Source organism: Mercenaria mercenaria, chromosome 15 (genome assembly GCF_021730395.1).
Source record: "Mercenaria mercenaria strain notata chromosome 15, MADL_Memer_1, whole genome shotgun sequence".
Classification (NCBI taxonomy): Eukaryota; Metazoa; Mollusca; class Bivalvia; order Venerida; family Veneridae; genus Mercenaria; species Mercenaria mercenaria.
Window position 1 is genome coordinate 19,070,196 of NC_069375.1, and position 22,109 is coordinate 19,092,304.

Genomic DNA, 22,109 nt, shown 5'->3' on the forward strand with positions numbered 1-22,109 from the left:
GTAGTTTTGTCATGTGACACCAAAGTTGGGGTAAACCTTTGGAATGGAACAGACTTTAGTAGGCATGTTTCGTAACTTTTTTAAAGTTACAAAAGTGCCTCAATATTCCATGCATTGGGTATGATGTTCTCGGTAGTGATAGCCTGGTGATATGATCCTTACATGTGTACAATATCATAATACTAATATACGAATTAGTTAGCACTCATCAGTAACTTAGCCTACATTACTTGACATATTAATACACAAGATTTAAACCTAAATAATTATAAACTAACTTTAGAGAGATACGTGTATAAGATTTCAATTTAAATAATCATATGCTTGAGAGATATCCGTGCAAGATTACAAGTTGAATAATCATATACTTGAGAGATATCTGCACAAGGTTTTATCTTAAATAATCATATACATGTACTTAAGAGATGTCAGCACAAGGTTTTATCATAAATAATCAAATGCTTGAGAGATATCTGCACACGATTTTATCTTAAATAATTATATACTTAAGAGATATCAACACAATATTTTATCTGAAATAATAATGAATTTAACCGCATGCTCTATTATTAATGTTCAGTGGTATTATGATTTATTAGCACTGTCTTAGAATATATTAGTTCTGAAATTATGACAAATAATAAACGCAAGAAAAAATAGTTCTAAAACGTTTATTTATCTCGTTTGAAACACTGGAAAATAATTATTACTTCTGTTCTTGCCAATCCTGGAACAAGTTGCCTCCCCCTAAAACACAATACTAGCATATGTTCATTTGTGTTTAAGTCGATATGGGTAACAGCGCAAGCTTATTTAATTTTCTAAAATTTTACGGTCTTTAAAAATCTAAATCGTTATCATTGTAATGTATGTTTTTATATAAATGGTCTTAGATATGAGTGGCATACTGTATTATATTCTAAAACATTTTTTTTGCAATAAACCAAACCTTGGAAAGTCGGTCATGATTGTGACATCGTGAGAAACACAATGCAAATCATAAATATTTTGTACAAAACTTGACACATCGATTATTGTTTTGTAAAGTGATTTCTTGCATTTCAATGAAAATGATAGGCATTGTGATTTAATGATATGAGCCGTGCCATGAGAAAACCAACATAGTGGTTTTGCGACCAGCATGGATCCAGACCAGCCTGCGCATCCGCGCAGTCTGGTCAGGATCCATGCAGTTCGCTTTTAAAGCCTATTGGAACTGAAGAAACTGTTAGCGAACAGCATGGATCCTGACCAGACTGCGCGGATGCGCAGGCTGGTCTGGATCCATGCTGTTCGCAAACCTTTCTCATGGCGCGGCTCATATGTATCAAATCATAACAAAGTAAAATGTGTACCTGCTGCGAATATCGGGTTAACGCTAGTGTCCCTTTCTGGACACTTGTATGTAACTGACCACATTGAAGGGGAATCTGAAAAAGAGAGAGACGCGTTAAAGTGAGGTACTCTTTGAAACTGATTGTATTCCAAGTATATTCAGCATATGGTTGCTTTACAAAATGATGTCTCCCTATGCATTCAATCTTTATTTTCAGGACAAAAAACCATGATGCTAATCATTCCAGTAACCTGCCATTCGAATCATATCGATAGTACAGATGAGATATCCGGACAAATTTTATTCTAAAATACCTTTCCGGGGTCATAAGTCTGAAAAAAGTAATGCGACGGGACGTGCTAATGACATGCACAACTAGGTTTTATACTTCACCCTCTCTTGAAGTTTCATTAAAATCCGCCCATGGGTTTTTAACAAATAGCACAGACAATATTGACAAGGAGATAGCTTTCAAAATTACTCAACCGTTAAATTCGGAATATATGCTTAGCAAGGCTTGATTATGATAATTTCTATGAAGTTTCAAGGAAATTCCACCACTAGTATAGGGCAATTAATCCGGACAAAGTTTGTTAAAAACTGACCTTTAAGAGGCAATTAGTCCGAAAACATAATCCGGGGCAGGAGATTTTAGAAGAAGCATGGACAAGTTAAATACGGACAGGCTGACAGAAAGTCTGACAGATAGTATGTATAAACAAAACAGGTAGTTTCCTCTAGAATTGCGTTTAAGAATTAAATATTGTGAATAGATTACTTGGCTACATAGATATGATAATAATGGCCATAGAGGATGAACATTTTGAAATAGCAATTAGTCGAATGTTAAGGACAGCGTTGAGGACAGACTTACAAACTTTGAGTGAAAAAACCTTATCTGTTGCCTAAATTAATGTTAAATCTGACACAACCGAATTAGTGTTGTTACAGGAGCAAGTCACATTAAATATTGGTGACCTTTGTACGTTAAAAAAGACAAATTGTACGACTTTCAAACAGACACTGCTTAGCTCCACGAGAACTACTCAGGCTGCATTGGAAGCTCGTTTTCGCGAGTCATATGTAACCACTAAACAAAATTATGTGTGCACGTAGGTTTGATAATGTTGCATATCAATAAAAAAACCTTTCTATATGAAGTTTTCATTAATTTCATATAATATTATAATAGCAATAAACTTCAATACCCATTAATTCTAGTTTAAAGTCTGTAAACATGTCCGTAGCTGCAATTAGGCAAACGAAGGCGATTGCCTAGGTCGAAATATACGGAGTAACACAATATTCAAACTCCAAACTAAACACTTTTTAACTAATAATAAATCAATTTTTTACAGAAAGTGAAAGTTGAATAAAATTTTCAAAATAGTCGATGAAAAGCATCTTCTGTAGACGCTTTCACATATAATTATAAATACGAATGTACAGGGGACAAGCTGGCGCCCTCCCCTTCCCTTACTCCCATCGGCCTGCCTCCTGTCAGAGAGAGATACCCATAGCCTTCAAGTTCATACTGGGATGTAAAATCAATGTATAGATAGTCAGACTCCGATTTCAAGTGGGCCCTACTTTTCCATCCCTTTTATAAGTCAGGTTTCTAAAACCGGACGTGTTATGTTTACATTTTGCTCCCACTCCTCAATCATGTTTCATTATATGTTCAATGAAGTGCCGTAACAAGACCTGAAAAACACTGTGACAGGATTTTTCCTGGGCAGGGATGAAAAAAGTATTGGGTACAAAATAAGTCAAAATTAACGTCGAAAATTGTTTCATAGGTACGAAGTTACATCGAGTATATCTAGAAGCATGAACAATTGTAGTGTTTGCTTAGGTGTTGGGGTAAGCGCTTTTTCACGAGAAAATTTGAAATTCTACACCGATCGTTTGGGAGCGTAGAATGCAACCATGCAAATTGATAGCGGACTCGGCTTTACTGAATTTGTTCATAAGAAGTAATGAAAAGTGTAGCATTCTTCAAGTCCTCTAGCACCGATTTAAACGGAATTGTGTTTAAAGATACTGAATGATCCCAAAGGACCTGAAAATATAACAATGCCGAATCCAACCAAGTACAGGGGAGACTTTTTTAGACAAAATGTTTGAATTTTAAACCATTTAAGACATTAAAAACTGAGTAATACGGATTGAAATGTACTTAGTATTAACTAGGATCACTATATAACAGACAATGGTGGGGATCAGGGTCTTCCCGAAAATTGTGAAATCCTCATTTTAAAACCATTTCAGACAAAATCATATTGAAATGTAGACACAGCTAGCCTTGATAATTTGTGTACAGGTACAAGTAGCGCTCCGGTGGTTGTACGCAATATTTACACACAAAATCACAAAATGCTTCATTGTAATATCATTGTGGACAACATTCGGAGCAAATCAGATTAAAAAGACAGAGCAATAGTGTTGATGATTGGGGTACAAGTAGGGATGAGGGTTCAGGGTCCTTTTCTAGAAAGTTTGGAATTCACATTTAAACAGTAATAACCTGGATTATTGAAGTACATTAAGAATCTTGTAGTCATATCAGACAAAGAATCTTAGCTCAAAAGTACATCTAGAGAGTATAGTTGTTTAGGTAGTAAAACACAAGGATACGTATCCATTAGGGAACGTTCTACAAAACGCAGCCTCCCCAAACGTTAAACCAGCACGCGGACGCAACCACGACCAACACAGGAGAAAGGATCTTATTGTCCTTAATATTAGTTGATGTTTGAAAGTTTATCACAGTTTTGCATATAGGTTTTATTCTAAAATGATTTAAAATACACCACTAATAGAATTTCGAAATATTTCTAGGTGTATATACCCGAATACTAGTTTTATTCAGGCAGGACCCAAATGCTATCCCACTATAGGAGATGTGATCCGGAGAGGACCTTCAAAGTGTTTTATGGAGATTCAGAGGCTAACTTATGAAAACATTGTTTTGAGAAATTAGTCCTTTTATCTTGCAAGTTTGATTTTGGCACCTGTATATATTATTACATATTGCGACATGCTCCAACATAAAACTGCGTCTCGCAAGTGCTCCTAATTACAAGAGTGTAAATACGTGTCTGACTACGTAATATGAAATATTATTCCCTTTATCGATATTACGTAACAGTTAACCAGTATTTTGCGATATGGAAAGAAATGGGAGATTTTTTATGTATTTATTTATTATCGCACATACGAGCGTATTACTATATTTGATATATATATATATTAATATACATATATACCTTTCTTCATCGTCGTATAGCCATTACAGAGATGACTATCGCAACAGTCCGCCCACAACTGTTGGTAATTTCGTTTCTTTCTTCCGCTATTATTACTGTGTAATAATCGTAGTAGTTCACATTTCTGTAGCAATAATATTTCACATTTCTAAAGCAGTAATAAATCACTTTACATAAAAATGATTTAAATAATTCACATTTTAGAGCAATAATAATTCATATTTCTGAGGCAATAATAATTCATCTTTCTCATATTCCTGGAGTAATCATTATTCACATTTTAAGCAATATTGATTCACATTCCCGGAGTAATAATTGCTCATATTATTTTCAGCAATAATTATTCACATTCCTGGAGCAATAATAATTCACATGTCATAAGTAATAATGATTTACAGTCCTAGAGTAATAATAATTCACATTTCTTGAGCAGTAATGATTTACAGTCCTAGAGTAATAATAATTCACATTTCTTGAGTAATAATGATTTACATTCCTAGAGAATAATTCACATTTCTTGAGCAATAATGATTTACAGTCCTAGAGTTATAATAATTCACATTTCTTGAGCAATAATGAAACAGAGTAATAATAATTCACATTTCTTGAGTAATAATGATTTACAGTCCTAGAGTAATAACATTTCAGATTTTTTGAGCAATAATGATCTAGAGTAATAATAATTCACATTTCTTGAGCAATAATGATTTACAGTCCTAGAGTAATAATAATTCACATTTCTTGAGCAATAATCATGCATATTCCTGTGTAATAATAACTCACATTTCATAAGTATTAATGATTTACAGTCGTACTTGAGTAAAGATATATCAGACTGCTTAAGCTATGTTGATTCATATTCCTATCACAATGCGAATTTATGAAGAAATTCTTATATACTGTATCACGTTTGTAGAAAAAAATCTAGATGTCTATGGTGTGCCATTAATTTCGAAATATTACCGTGATATAATAATAAGATACATGAAAAAAACACAGAAAGGATGGTCTAATTATTGGTGTAGTCTTGACATCGAAAATGATCAGGGAAGTTTCCATAGCAAATCTATGAAGATGTCAATATCAGGGTACTCTTGATAAAGAGTATTGTGCACAGGGAAGGCGGTGTGATTTGAATGCGCAGTTCAGTTCTATCTATTTTCTAAGTTTGAAGATACCTCATACATACCGTACCTGAGTTCTTAGACAAAGAAGATTGTATCTCCGTCCGGCACCAAACGAAAGAAGCTCTTGTCCACAAGACTGAAATTTGAAAACAGTACCGGATTGTTATCTCATACTTACAGTACTGTGAAACAGAAAATTATAAAAAATATTTAAAAAAAGCTACGCAAAGCGAGGCAATATTTCCCTGAAGCTCTAGATCAGTAGAGCAGGGAGTAAAATTCAAAGAACTTTTTTTTGGGATGTGTGTGCCGATATGGGTATGCAATGTGACCGTGGGTGTGCTCAGGAAACTTAATAATGATTTTTTGTCTTTTGTGGGGAAGGATATGAACGTGTATGGGGGTAGGTAGTGCTGTCAATTGTCGCACTCCTCGAATCATCTTATATCCACCAACTTATATTCTAAGTTAAAAGTTAATACCTTGAAAAGTTTTGAAACTGTGCTCAGGATACAAAATTCAAAGGACGGATTTTACATTTGAATTCATTAGGGACCTAGATATTTGCCCTACCGAACAAATGTATGTACTTTGCATAGCGTCTAATCGCCACCTACCAATATGCCAAGTTTGAAGACAAAACTTCGAATGGTTGCAAGTTATGCTCTGGACACAAATTATGACGGACAGATTTGGCCCTGTTGCGATCTTGACCTTTGACCTACCCGCATGATTCATGTGCTCGAATACTAAGGCATGATATTTCACTGCTTACGGTCAAATTTTGTTGTTTGTTGCACTCCTTCACCACGCAACTGTATTCTGTGTTTTAAGTCAATACCTGGAATAGTTTTTAAAGTGATAAAATAAAATGCAATGGACAGATTTGGCATTTGAACATTTTAAGACCTTGACCTCAGAGCTACCGACCAAATTCATCTGCTCCATACATCGCCTTATCGCCATCTTACTATATGCGAACATTGAAGTACATACCATAAAATGGGTATAATGTTTTGCTCCTGACACAAAAGATGTGGGACAAATTTGACATTTCGGATGCATTTGTGATTTTCACTTTTGACCTACCGACCAGGTTTATGCACTCAGCACATTGTCTCATGGCCACCTACTTTTAAGCAAAGTCTAAGGTCAATACCTTGACTGGTTATTGATATATGCTCCGGACTCGAGACACGCGATTACACACAGACGGGTCATCACATTGTATGTCCGTTTTTCAAACTCGGGCGTATAAAAATATTTCATAAACGTAACCGATTGTTTAACAAATCAGTACTGTTTACAATGATACTTTATTTTTATAATCTTACAATTCAATGTTTAATCTTGCAAGTGCAACATTCAACGACCTACTTGTTAGACACTATTACAGCTATTAATTACATTAGCATTACCTAACTTATGGTGATAACTCACAGCTCTTTATCTTTCTGTAAACATTCAGCGTTATTTTAGCTTGGTAACAAAACTATTTCCTGAATGCGACGTTTACTGTTGCCAGTTACTGAATTTATTATATTCCTGCTAGTTGCATCTCTGCATATTTTCAGTGACATAGTTGTCTAATCATTCAGCATGACCATAAGAGCCATGCCATGAGAAAACCAACATAGTGGCTTTGCGACCAGCATGGATCCAGACCAGCCTGCGCATCCGCGCAGTCTGGTCAGGGTCCATGCTGTTCGCTTTCAAAGCCTACTGCAATTAGAGAAACCGTTAGCGAACAGCATGGATCCTGACCAGACTGCGCGGATGCGCAGGCTGGTCTGGATCCATGCTGGTCGCAAAGCCACTATGTTGATTTTCCCATGGCACGGCTCAATTAATTTTATCACAGATGTTCTTCATATTAACAATGGAATTGTTTAAGTTTTTTTCATTTAAAAAGTTTCTTCTGGTACTGTTAATTCAACTAGTTAAGGCATGTCATTTTTTCATTACATCAAATCCCATGCTATTTGACGCCAAAGCAGTTTCAAATCGAAACTATCAATAACATTTAGGTAATATAAGTTATTACTTCTTAGAATTATCTTGTCATTTGTCAAAATCAGCATCTATATTATGGTATTTAATGTTTTATTAACATTATACATAGATGCTTAGTTTCAAGGTGTGCATAAATCATTTATCACTACCGTATTGCAAAAAAAAAAAAAAAAAAAAAAAAAATAATAAATAACATGAACTGACAGTATACTGCATATATTACAGTAGATACTTCAATGCTCACAACTGAATTGACCGATACCCTTGATATTTCAGTGCTCACGAATGAAATGACCGTTTATTGCATATATTACCATCAATACGAGTACTTTAATGCTCACACCAGAAGCAGAAATGACCCTTTGTTACTTATATTACAGTAGATACGTCCATGCTCATACATGAACATACCGTTTGCTATATATATATATTGAAGCACTCTATGCTTTTACACAGTGCTTACAATGTCCGAATAAAACAGATTTAGATTAATCAGATTGAGAACGTCACTTTTTGTCTGATGATACCAAATATAGGTTTCTACGTGTTACCTCTTGACGAAAAAAAATTAACAAAAATGCTACTCAACATTACTTTGATCCTTCTAATATACAAAAGACATAGTGTGAGGAAAATAAATATATCTATTAGAAACGCTATTATGCTCATACGAAAGGTAATTTCATCTAGACATTATAAGCTTTTTTTACAGAATTGCAAACATCTGTAACACTTCTTACTATATAAACGACAAGCTATTGCCTTAAAAACTACCTTCGTTTTGCAATTTTATCATTTGAATAATGTGTATAATTATGTTTCACTCACATAGCCAGCTTCACAGTTCTTGATTGTGTTGCAATGTTCAGGTTGCAGAACATGGTCACAAACAAAACATCTACTTCCTTGGAGATGACTGACATCAACTGTTGATAATTATACGGATACAAGTTAAAATAATTAACCCTTTAATCTGCTAAATTTCTAAAATGGACTGGTCCATCTACCAATTTGGGCAATACCATTTTTTATTCGAAGGGGTGTTCACTGAAAATTTACTGACTGAATAGCGAACAGTGCAAACCATGATCAGACTGCACGGATGTGCAGTCTGATCATGATCTACACTGGTCGCAAAGACAGAATCAGTCGTGTCCAGCATGCTAAAGGGTTAATACTGTGACGTTTAACTTAAATAAGTTGGGGTACTTTTATCAGATATTGGAATAATAGACCCAAAGGACTAAAATATTTAAATTGTGCCACATTCGGATGAAACACATATCTCTTGAGAACTTCAATACTTGTCAACTTGGCTTTAACCTTTAACCTGCTGGCGGCAAGTGATTCTGCTTTTGTGACCAGTGCAGACTAAGATCATCCTGCACATCCGTGCAGGCTGATCATGGTCTGCACTGTTCGCTATTCAGTCAGTAAATTTTCAGTGAACACCCCTTTGAATAATAAATGGTATTGCCCAAATTGAATGATGGACCAATCCTTTATAGAAATTTAGCAGGCTAAAGGTTAAGAGAAAGCGAGCTTACAAGCTGACATTTAAGAGAGTATAAAAAATGTCGAATTATCTGCTATTGAATGTCATTTGAACAAACAGACTTGCTGAGAAATAAAGGGATTCAGATTACTAAGTCATATATGGATTAACGCAAAGACAAACATAAAGTCATATAAATATTCCTTATCATTTTCATTTTCATATCTTAAGCAATAGAAAATTGGAACATGTCACGTATTGAAGTTTAGAACTTTATCAAAAGAATTTGTTCAGACAATAATTATAATTATAATGTTCTGTTATACATTGTTTTCGAACTGTTTATAAGATATGTATGTACAAGGCGACCTGGTTAACATGGGCCAGTTTAGTTACTCTAAAGGACTAAATGAAATGCTGATTATTAACTTAGGTTAACATGACCCAATTGGGTTACTCTAAATGAAATGCTGATTATTAACTTGGGTTAACAGAACCCGATTTGATTACTCTAAAGGAAATGCTGATAGCCAACTTGGGGGTAATATAAGGTCATTTGGTTACATTGAAGGAAACGCTAATTATAGTCAATTTGGATTAACATGGTGTCATTTGGTTTCCACATTAACACAACTATATAGTAAACTGCATGTAGTACCAGAAAAGATACTAGTATATTACTTTATGTTAAGTGAACAAAAGTCATTTCAAAAACTTTAATTCATAATATAAGGGCTTTAACAAATATATTAGAACCTAAAGACAGACGGACAAACACATGCGATAATTAATAACAAAGCACAGTGAAGCTGTTCGTTGGTGATACCTGCATCTCATGTTTCATTTGTAATAGATACATTTAATCTAAAATTTTGATAGCCAAATATGTTCAGTTTCCACAAAATATAAACAAGCAAACATTGTCGATTTAGATTTAAACATTTGTTTGCGTTATCAGTAAAGTTATACAAGCAAACATTCCTTTGCTTATATTTCTTCATCCGATGCATTTATCATAAGTATGTGGAAAGGGAAAATGAGCCAGTTGCAGTTAACATTCCATCAATGCGTAATGCCAAAAAACCCACGTTCATATTATGACTCAAAAAAGTAGATATTTTTTCAGAACATTTTCCTGCTAAAGAAGAATAAACAAACGTTACGCAAAAAATATTTCGTCGTACATCTGGGAAGCAAACCAACATTGTAAACTGCATCTAATATATTACTTTAGAACCTTGCAATGTTGTATGTTATACTTTTCCAAGAAATTCTGGAATATATGAGTGAAATGAAATTGATATTTTCTCTGCTTCAAATAGTGAAAATATCATTTTTATTTTTCATTGGCACGCAACTACACTTGAATGCGAAAGAATATGAATCATAAATAATCGAAAAATCTTTGCAAAAATATTCTTCAAATAATATATAATAGTTTTATTATAACAGTAGTTCGATCTGGGATGCTGTATTCGGCTCGAGCGGATTTTGTCAGATCGGATCTCAAGAGGCACGCATACCTTGCAAAATCTATGAGTCGAATACAAAATCCCAGATGTAGCCATTGTTGTAATGACCTTTTTATTATATACCTTCACCTATTTGTTTGTTTATTTGTAATCGAACGAAATCTTAAATATTTGTTGATGTTAAAATGAATTGAATGATGTTTTTATGTGCGCTATTTATAAAACTGTGTAAGCTCATGCATATGCAATGAAAGTAGTCCGGCAACATACAATGCAAAAGGTACAATACGGATTTTTTCTGCCTGGTCATAATTACTTGTGAAATACATTTTTGACAGAATTTATATAGGTATATAATAAAGATGTATATAAATACCTACACGAACATAAGTTATACGCTCCACCGCGATACAATTAGAAATTAATCTGGAAACTTCATAGAAGTATTTGATTATTTTTTTCAAGATAGATATCGTGGCATCACGACACTGTGACGTTATGACGTTGCGCGGGTAAAATTGCGCGTGTATACTTTCTTTAAAACCATTGAAAAATTATTATAAAATAAAGAACAAGAGATCTGGGTCCGTCTTTATCACAACATTAGAACGCAAAATATCCCATTTTGACACTTGATTACAATTTATACCTATGAAGTTTTGCTGACCAGCTTGTACCTAGAGAAGGAACGTTGTTTAGCTGCATAACGATTTATGCTATTTTATGACAGAGAGAACATCAGTCTTTTAAAGTTAAAGATCTCGGTTGTCATATCCTTTTAAAACTCCTTCATAAAACAACATTGCTTATGACTACCTCGTAGAGATTCATCAACCAATGAAACTTGTTATATATTCTTTATATAAAACCAGAAGAACATTGTTTTACGTTTAAGTTTTCCTCAAGTAACTCTTAGTAAAATTCTGACCCATGCAACGTCCAATCGGCTTTCTTTGAACAAACTGTTTTTCAGACTTTCAAATACACGTTACATCTTTTTAGAAAAAAATATATTGTTTTCTTTCACTCTACGTGAAGTTTTGATCACTGTGGTTACCCAGATATGACTCCACATATTTGGCTTAGACAACCCTGGAGACAGCTGTGTATTTATTGTTCTTAACCCTGCATTTTCGAAAAAGAAGATTTGCTTTAAATTTTTGAAATAAAATCTGATAAGCCGGTCATAAAATCCCCCAAACTTGTGAACGAAACAAACTTCATGTTAGATGCTTTAACGTAATTTTGGTGTTGATGTGTCATGGAAGACGACATTTGTGTAGATATCAGATGACGACACACCATACACATATATTTTGTTATACATGACCTTAATATATTACAAAAAAATATGAACGGTTTACATGAACCCAGCCAACTTACACGAGTCCGGACAGCCATACATATTACAGAAATCCCCATCACAACAGTGATGGCAGATTATATCTCTGTCAAAAGGATTTAAGCTCCGCTTTTTTCTCTTACTGCCATCACCAAAACAACCTATAGCGTCACATAGCTGAAAAATAACTTGAATACTTAATAAAAATGTAACTAAAAAAACTGAAATACTGGACTTATTTAATCAAAAGTCATGATCTAGTAAATAGATAGTTATCTATTTAAGGAATTACAAAAACTGAAAACATGTGGCGGCATATGATTAAAGGGTCGATTTTTTTTACAGAAGTTGCATGTGTCGTTTTGATTCATGCCTGGTAACACCCGCTTGAGTCATATACAACATGCCAAAACAACTACTGCTTTTGTAGTCATGATATATCGCATTGCTAAAAGGCACCACACTGCTGCAAACATCAGCTAAGGGGATATCAAGGTTTAACTACAGGGCACAAAAATGTCCTGCAATCGCGGTAGAAAATTTGATTATACTAATCACAAGGATTTTTTGCGATTAACCTACCGGCTTTTCCCTGTTTTTGTCAAGGTATTGGATTTTTATCGAACTCTACATGAAAATATAAAAACAAGGCGAGAAACATAAGTTGCTATTAACAGTACGAGAGTCACCCGGTATAGCGATTATGCCTTATGGGTTTTGTCGGCATGGGTAAATCTCCGGAAAGGTCAGTCCGGTGTGCAAGAATAATGATTTTAGTCAATAAACCTACCGTCTTCTCTCTGCATCCAGCATTTATAACGGTCTCTCCACCGATATCAATTTCTTCTTCCACGTAACACACCTGTGTATAGAATCTGAACAGTTATAAATGAACGATCTGTTGCTGGAGATATGCTGTAGGAGCACATTGCAATATTAATCGTTACAATAATTATGTTAAAGTATCACACTGCTGGAAGGAATGAGGTCCATTTTCTAACAGTTTGTAAAAGTGCCCTTTATATTGACATTGGTAAAATTATTCTAATTGTCTTGTCCGAGATATAAGATCCATAACACAAAAAACAATATTTACCTCCTTTTCAGGGTCGCATTTTACCATTTCCTCACAATGAGTAAAATGAAGTGCCTTTTTACAAGACATGCATTTCAGCACATCTTGTCCGCAAACTGCAATGATGAAATAATGGATCTTATAATCAGTTTGATTCTATATTTGAGCCGTGCCATGGGAAAACTAACATAGTGGCTTTGCGACCAGCATGCGCATCCGCGCAGTCTGGTCAGAATCCATGCTGTTCGCTAACAGTTTCTCCAATTCCAATAGGCTTTAAAAGTTTTCTCATGGCACGGCTCATTTCTTTTCAGTCCTACGAGACTATCTATCTCCATATCGAAATATTTGGGATTATAAGATTTACTCTTTGATTTTCGAATAATTACCGCAACTTTATGTACGGTGTTTTATCTATAAAACCCGCACTTTTTCATAATCTGAAATGGTTCTTATATTTGAAAAAGAAAACGGTTATATATTTAATAGTTTTTGTGCATGCAAGTTAATATTTGCATCAAAAGGTTTAATACTTAGTTACCTCTAAATTGTTTTCAAAAAATAACTTACATAAATTATATCACAATAATTACCAACAGGAATCGGTAATATACAAAAGTATTCGTATATGTCTAGGTCTATAAATAATCTATAACAGATCAAAAGCACGTACCTCCAACATAAAAGAAGACCGAAATCACCACCAACGTCCCTAGAAAAAAAGAAGACATTTAGGACACATTTAAATTTATGTCTGATTCACCGATCCATGCGGAGTCCTTCCTGTTAACCACGTGGTGAACTGTGCATGATTGTTTTAAAAAAAAGTGCTGTTGTCGAAAAGAAATTAAAAGAACATCACGATGTCCTTCTATCAATAATCAGGGCTCTTAACTGTTTAGTGTATGTGCATATGTATCTAAATATAACTTAAAATTGCAAAATCTCAGTGTTTTTTCGTTATACCACAAGTGTTTTCTCTCATGCTGTGTACGTCTTGTTGATGTTTCAATAATATTTCTCGAAAAATGAGCCACACCATGAGAAAACCAACACAACGCATTTGCGACCAACATGGATCCAGACCAGCCTGAGCATCCGCGCAGTCTGGTCAGGATCCATGTTGTTCGCTAATGGTTTCTCTAATTGCAATAGGCTTTGAAAGCGAACAGCATGGATCCTGATCAGACTGCGCGGATGCAAATGCACTATGTTGGTTTTCTCATGGTGCGGCTCAAATATAGAGTGTGTACAGCTATCGAACTACCTTCCTCATAGAAGAGCTGAACCCTACTTGCTCTACTCTAGGGCATGGTTGACTGGTTCCAAGCTTGTAGTTGGCGTGCGGAGTGAGCAAGGCAAAGGCAGCTAGGGTCAAGGCTGTAATTGGTCTGTTACTTTACAGGTGGGATGAATTATATAAGTGTGACAGCCTTCCCTATTCTAGAGTTTTTCTGTTGAACTCGAGGATTGTGTCTTCATTGTTCACAACAAGATAATTTAAAGTCTAATATCTATTCCGTGTACGTTTCACCATCGCGCAAGAAAAAGGGCATTTAATGCGTGGGCAAACTAAAATGTGGCATTAGCATGATTAGGTCATAACTTCGACTTTCCATCCTGCCTCGCGAGACATCCTAAAAAAATATTTGTGTTTACAGCAGACATCATGTTTTAACTACATTAACGTATATCTGACCATTAGCCCGAAATAGAATGTCAGCACATCTCCTATCATGGCAGCATGATGAATATAACTTCTATCAATGAACTATCTTTTGTTTATCTTTTGAAAAGTTTATTCAAGGTCAGGTCAATTTCTCTCTAGCCAAAAGGTCATCAACAGGTTACAGTAACGCATCTGTCTATTAACCTCTTATATCTAGGTTAGGGACTTCATCTACTTTTAGACAGAATTATCATAGACAGTAGAATAGTACTACTCCGGGATTGCTTAAATTTTGTAACTTTGACTTTGTTTTTATACTCAATATTATTTGCTCAGATACTTATGCACAATATCATGCAGGTGACATTTTTACGACTGGTGTTTCTGTTTGAAATATCCCAACGAGTTTATGCACTAAAAATCTAACCACAGTAAGTCTACTTTTACCAGACGCCGATCCAAAGACTACGGTTACATTCTTTTAACTATTTCATATTCCTGTTGTTTTTTCAACTTATGATCTATATGACTTTTATGAAAACGTGCCACTGCACAATAGAATAAAATATACTGTGTCCTGCAGAACGAAGAACTGACTTAAAAAGTACAAATTCTTTAAGATGCATTTTTAGCGACCATGTGCAAAGGCATGTCAAATCGCACAGAGACTAATTTTATATGTTAAGTTTTACGTTATCATAAACGGGCCCGTTTTGATGACTGTCTTCAAGGTGTGCTGGTTTTTTCTTCAGGGAACAGGAGCAGCGCGAAGAAGCTTCTAACTTATTAGTCAATTACATTTTTTAAATTGTGTAGTACTTTACTGAGTTCTATTTGTCCACAGAACGGAACTTCTTAACCCTTAGCCTGCTACATTTCTAAAATTGACTGGTCCATTATTCAATTTGGGCTATGCCACTTATTATTCAAAGGGGTGTTAACTGAAAACTTACTGACTGAATAGCGACCAGTGCAGACCATGATTAGACTGCACGGATGTGCAGGCTGATCTTGGTCTGCACTGGTCGCAAAAGCAGAATCACTTGCAGCCAGCAGGCTAAGGGTTTTAACTATGCCACATTAATTAATGACACCACTCTGGATAAAATGCCGGGAATTTCATTCATATAATTCGTTGAAAGCACAAAATAAAATAAAATGTCTAGACTGATACAGGTTTTATGAAAACTGTTCTATTTAAAAGTACTGGAATGACTATTTATAATTTAGATTACAGTTAAATGTTAAGTACACATGTCTTAAAAGTGAAAAACTTTGTATACGTGTTGTTTATTGTTTATTTTATAGGGTCATTACAACAGGTCGAGTTCATAAAGTTAACAGCAAAATTCTACACATTCATGTTTCAAGAAATGCTCTGAAACATTAAAGCAAAGGAACAAACCTAAATGCTTTGATTACGCCGAATTTATCCGATCATTTATGATAGTCTCTGGTCCTTCAACGGTAAGACACATCAAATTGAATCAGTACACACAATAATGTCAAGATAAAAGAATTTGTTTTAAAATTTTGTTGACCTCGAAAGAACATTTATATCGACGTATCAAAAACAAAACAAATGGAACTTAAATGTGAACAAATCCTTCAAGTTCAAAATGAAATTGGAATCTTATTACGAAGTCATATATTGTTTTATCTTTAAAAAGAACTAAAATAATTTCACTTACCAAAGCCTAAATTTATCACTAAACCCATATTTACTTCACATGTTAATAATCTTTAAAACTTATTTTAAACGTTTAATTGTTTTTATTCTTATCGGTGTTTAAAGATAACGGGAACATAGACTGAAGGAACTTTCGTTGTCACGAAGTGCTTAGCAACCAAATATTTCAGTTGTAACAGCTGCAGTTTTGTTAATGTTAACAAATGACTAAATCCACACTGTGTCAGTCTATCGTCTGTATCATGTGAACTTTCACCTTAATTATCTATACTTGTATTTGGCTTTTGTATACCTACTCAAAATTGCGAATTTGATCCCCGTGCCTAAACTTGTGTTCCTTTGATGAGTTGAGGAAATAAATTGTCGAATTATTGCGTCTTAACAACAGTCTATCCTATGTGTGCTGTTGCAATACTTTATTTAAGACTGTTACCTATAATACAGGGTAAATAAAATACAGTATACAGGGGCGAAGCAACTTCTCAAATATATTGAAAGTTATCAGTGTTTCGATAAATACAAAACGCGAAAACGCTGCACGTCATTCACGTCATCAGTATTTATTTCACTAACCAATAATATACGCTTAGAGTACGTTGCAAATTAACATCAACAGTGATGTCACTAGAGTGTTAATCGCACATAATAGAAATACGCAATGTCACCTCGATACTATTCTGTCACCTATATATATATATATACCAGTTTGTACATTTCTTACAATTTAATCAATTATTTTCTTTGTACGAACTGGGAAATAGGAAACGTTCTGAATTTAACTGACTTTGAGGCGCGCCCTATACATTTAAAGGCGTATGCTAGAATTCCCTATATGTGAGATGGGCGAAAATTTTCCCAATAACAGAATTTCTTTAAACTTTGGATATTGAAGGACAATCATCTAAGAAACAAAAAAATGCAATAAAAATCATAGGTCACCGGATTCGAAAAAGAGTTATCTGCCCTTGAAAACGTCATTTTTGGGGGAAATGCCATTTTCAAGGGCAGATAACTCTTTTTTGATACCGGTGACCTATGATTTTTATTGCATTTTTTTGTTTCTTAGATGATTGTCCTTCAATATCCAAAGTTTAAAGAAATTCTGTTATTGGGAACATTTTCGCACCAAATTCTAGCATACGTCCTTAAAGTGTATTTCTTATTACTCTCATTGTCAAAGTGTAGATCTCTAACTAACAATTACAGGTCTAACTGATACCATATTACTCGTGCCAATATGGTGAAAATTCGAAAGTATTTCGTTCTTTTATCATCGTACTTTCGACTTTTCACCATCGTGATTTCGTTGTTTCGACTTTTAACCATCGTAGATTCGTTGTTTCGACTTTTCACCATCGTAGTTGCGTTATTTCAGCTTTTCAACATCGTAGTATCGTTCTATCGTTGTTTCGAGCTCACATTATGCGACAATGGCCCTAACGGGACACCGTAATATTCAATGGAACGGCGTTACTATAGAATGATAACATGTTCAACATCGAATTTCTATAAGAATATACTTTGTAAAACATACAGATAAATATCGCTTTACAGTTATGTTCAGTCAATGGGCGTTTGATACTGATTATTTAAACATGATTCAATGTTTTAGTCAACCGTTATTCTATTATAAGCAGATGATAACATCATGCAGCACGTTTTATATTCTCGTTGCGTGTAAAATGCTATAAACATCTTTTTTTTAAAAGATTTTGACCAACGTATGACATATTTTGTACAAAAAATAAAAGAACTTGTATTATAATGACGATTTTAATGATTGATTATCAAACTTTGATCAGCCAATGTTTCAGAAAAACGTGAAGTATTCGAATGAATAATATTTAAATATTCTGACTTTTTGTTTTAAAACTTATATATGTATCGTACATGTTGATTTTGTGAAAGTATATTTTTGAATTTAGTTTATTTTATATTGCGCCGACCTTATATCGTGCCGATCTTCTTGTCATTTTAAATAGAACACAGAAAATGAAAATACCTTATTCGCAGTAAAATCTTTTCAAAAAATGTATATACATTATTATCATAAAATGTTTGAAGGATATAAGTGGTATTTTCCACGGATATGATTGAGTATGACTCAAAATAGAGGTACAACGTTCGAATAAGGAACTGGACTATTCGAAGACGACTTTGTAAAAGTAGTGAGACAATAATCCTTACTTGAGGTTGAAAACGTTCTACAGCATAAAATGAACACGTTAGATAATAACACGAGTAATTATGACAAAATAACTGAATAAGGAATAAGGAACTGGTTCCCAATTCCTTTTTCAAACGTCTAATAAGGAATGAAGGAAAATTCCGGTCAGTAATATGGAGTAGTTGTTTCTTTGTGTCGGGACAGTTTTTTGCAAATAAAACGTTCAAATGTTGGCTTAGAAGTGTAATATTCTCCTGAACGGATTGTTAAAATTGAAGGTGACACTTTTTTGACTTTGATGACTTATATAGTAGCATTTGTTAATTTTACCTGAATATCTACCTGTGTTTCGCTTCATTGAACTGGTCAAACACAGCTGAGATAGTGTCACCACCACCCACGCTAAAACTTCATTCAGCTATACTACACTAAAAAGAAAGCGTTATAGCAATGGAAGGTAACACAAGTCGGCAAAGCGAAGCGAGGCCTCCTCGCCTTTGGAAGAGGATGGTTCTAAAAATTCTCGGGCATTTTTTTCTGAAATTGATGCCGACGTTAGTCTAAGTGAAATTGATAACATGCATAGATTACCACGTACAAATTCAAACAGAACAAACCTCGAGGGTCCGACTCCACCAAGAGACATAATCATCAAATTCACAACATACCGAGCCCGCCAGAAGGTATTATCTCGCCGTACATCACTTAAAAAGGTGTTTACGTCAATGAAGAGCTTACACGTATAAGAAGTGAGGTGTTTTTTCATGCTCGTCGTCTCGTTAAAAACGGTCGTGCGAAAGGAGCCTGGACAGCCAACGGTATTATCTTGGTTAAAGACAACACAGATAAAATTCATAAAATCTATGTGAATCAATTGGTGACCTTTCCAAAATAACACATTGTGCGTAACTTTTTCTATCCGGTATACTACAACAGAGGTCGAGATCTGTTATTTATGTACTATACACTTGACTGAAATAATATAGACACGTGTCAAGGACATATTTTAGTCCTGAAACAGATACATACATGTTCTTTATATAACAAAATAATATGTAACGTGTGTAAATGATTAATAGCGTTATACGAGAAATGTTATTTTTCGCCACTTGTTTCTATATCATATTGTATTGTTACAACGTAAACATATTTTCTATATTGTATGGTTACAGAGTAAACATATTTTCTATATTGTATGGTTACATTGTAAACATATTTTCTATATAGTAAATTTAGCAAGCCCGATAGATAGGTCTTGTATTATGACAACAAAAGTGAAAATAATGGATAAAATTGCCGTGCTCTTGTGGTAACCAATTTATATTAATACCTATTTTTATTGAAATTATAAGAGAAAGGACAAACCAATGACCGAGACACTGTTGTATTTAGTACAATTAATGGATGAGCACGCGGAGCATAAGCTCTGTGTAATCGCTTAACATGCTGTCTTATTTTTTCAAAACTGTAAGGCATACAGCTCTTACATTTTGTATGTAACCTTGTGTAGCGTTATATACCTTGATAATTATCATGTCACTTGATTCTACATATGAAGAGTTAAATTAAAAAATATATAAATTTTCTGTATTTTTTAAAATCGTCTTAAAATGTATGTGGATATTTTGAATGTTATCTACCCAGTTTATTCAAATCTAGCTTTCCCCTGCTACTGTATATCAATGATTTCATATAGTGTAGTAAATATGTGGATTAATTTTCTTTTTGATAATCGTTTTTGAAATGATGCTTGACCATACACCAAGTTCTTCTTTATATCTTTTTAAAATTGACTATATCTCAGATATTTGTATATAGCATTATCTAATGGTCCTCTACCATGTTTATTAAAATCATGTCTCTTAGATTTTACATATTAAGGGTTGAATATATACTAGAGACATCTGTCTTTTGAAAACGTCTTAAAATACAGACTTTGCCACAGATATTTTGTATGTAATATTATGTACTGCCTACCATGTAATGTGTACTATATTTAATCAATCTATGCATTTATTTTGTTTTGTTTTTTTGTGGTTTTATTTTTGTGTGTGTTTTTTCTTTCACGTAGTAATTGTAACATGTAAATATCTTTATTGACAAAAATTCAAGAATCAGACATACATAAAAATCAGTAGTATGTAACAATGTGTGCAATAGCTCCCCATAATTACCCTCAACTGAATCTGAAATGTGTCTTGACTATAAAATTAAGCCCACAACTAAAATATTTCGTACGCAGCATACATTTTTAGCTTGTCTTAATTTTGGTAAAAAAAAATCTACGAGGTATTGTCGTCACTTGATCGTCGGCGTCGGCGTTCGGTGTCGGCGTTGGTCAAATTTTTGTTTAGGTTCACCTTTCCTCAACCACTGTAAGAGGTACAGCTTTGAAACTTTGCACACTTGTTTACCATTAACCAAGACCATTAACTCTGATACGTATTTTCTTAGAATTATGGTCCTTTTGTACTTAGAATATTTGAGTTTCTTGGTTAAAATTTTTGTTTAGGTTCACTTTTTCTCAAAACCTATAAAAGCTACAGCTTTGAAACTTTGCACACTTGTTTAACATCATTAGGGGACTATGTAGATTAAGACCCTTAACTCTGATATGCATTTTGTCAGAATTATGGCCGTTTTTGTACTTAGAAAGTTTGAGTTTATTGGTTAAAAGTTTTGTTTAGCTCGCCTTTTCTCTAAAACTAAAAGAGCTACAGCTTTGAAACTGTGTACCTTTGTTTATCATCATAAGGGAACAATGTAGGTCAAATGTAAAAATATTAGAGGTGATCTTACCTTACTCTAAATAATTAAAATTATGTTTTGTGTTACTATTTACTAATAGTACTTTTAGAAATACTTCTTAGAGATTTGAACATGCTATAAATCCGTCCTATGCTGGAGTTGGACATTTTAGATACGATATCTAAGAAACATGACATAAAAAAATAAAAAAGAAATTACTCAAACTCCCGAAATTCATATAATAAGCAAATTAAAGCAGTCTATTATAGCAACTTCGAAGCTACATTCCAATTTTTTTATATTTATTTTTACTCCGTACTAAACTGTCCTGCCATTACGCCTTTACATTAATCTTGTATTCCTGTTTGAATCATGGGCCAACAGCACATATAAATTTAATATAAGTGGTTATAAGTGTTATAACTTTTATATTTTATTTTTTTTATTTTTGGTATTTTCATATCCGGGATAGTACCTTGTAGATATAATTATATGTATTTGAATTTTGATATTTTGATTAACGTTTTCCCGCCATTTGACGTTACGTTATCAGTTTTACGTCACGTCCGTTGTTTATATTTGTATGTGTATTATCCTGATGAAGGCGTAAGCCGAAACGTTGATGAGATAAAAAAAAAAAAACTATACATAATACGTGTTGTTGTTGAAATACCTATCGCAATAACTTTTATAGGAAATTTCAAAA

At 33.9% G+C, this 22,109-nt stretch overlaps 1 protein-coding gene across 6 annotated transcripts in view; it reads right to left on the reverse strand.

Moving 5' to 3' along the window:
• LOC128548944 (mucin-2-like) overlaps nt 1-16,636 on the reverse strand; it is a 58,512-nt gene extending 41,876 nt beyond the window's left edge. For 3 of the 6 annotated variants that reach the window (XM_053524699.1, XM_053524698.1, XM_053524695.1), the window contains exons 1-9: nt 16,490-16,635; nt 13,803-13,841; nt 13,151-13,245; nt 12,845-12,916; nt 12,096-12,231; nt 8,574-8,671; nt 5,800-5,868; nt 4,606-4,729; nt 1,356-1,430 (exon numbers count right to left, since the gene is read on the reverse strand). In XM_053524699.1, coding sequence (XP_053380674.1) covers nt 1,356-1,430; nt 4,606-4,729; nt 5,800-5,868; nt 8,574-8,671; nt 12,096-12,231; nt 12,845-12,916; nt 13,151-13,245; nt 13,803-13,841; nt 16,490-16,517 — 736 coding nt within the window. In that variant the 5' untranslated portion in view covers nt 16,518-16,635. Of the gene's footprint in view, nt 1-1,355; nt 1,431-4,605; nt 4,730-5,799; nt 5,869-8,573; nt 8,672-12,095; nt 12,232-12,844; nt 12,917-13,150; nt 13,246-13,802; nt 13,842-16,489 lie in introns of all 6 variants that reach the window. The other 3 variants (XM_053524700.1, XM_053524697.1, XM_053524696.1) reach the window with 2 other exon arrangements.
• Nucleotides 16,637-22,109: the final 5,473 nt, after the last annotated feature.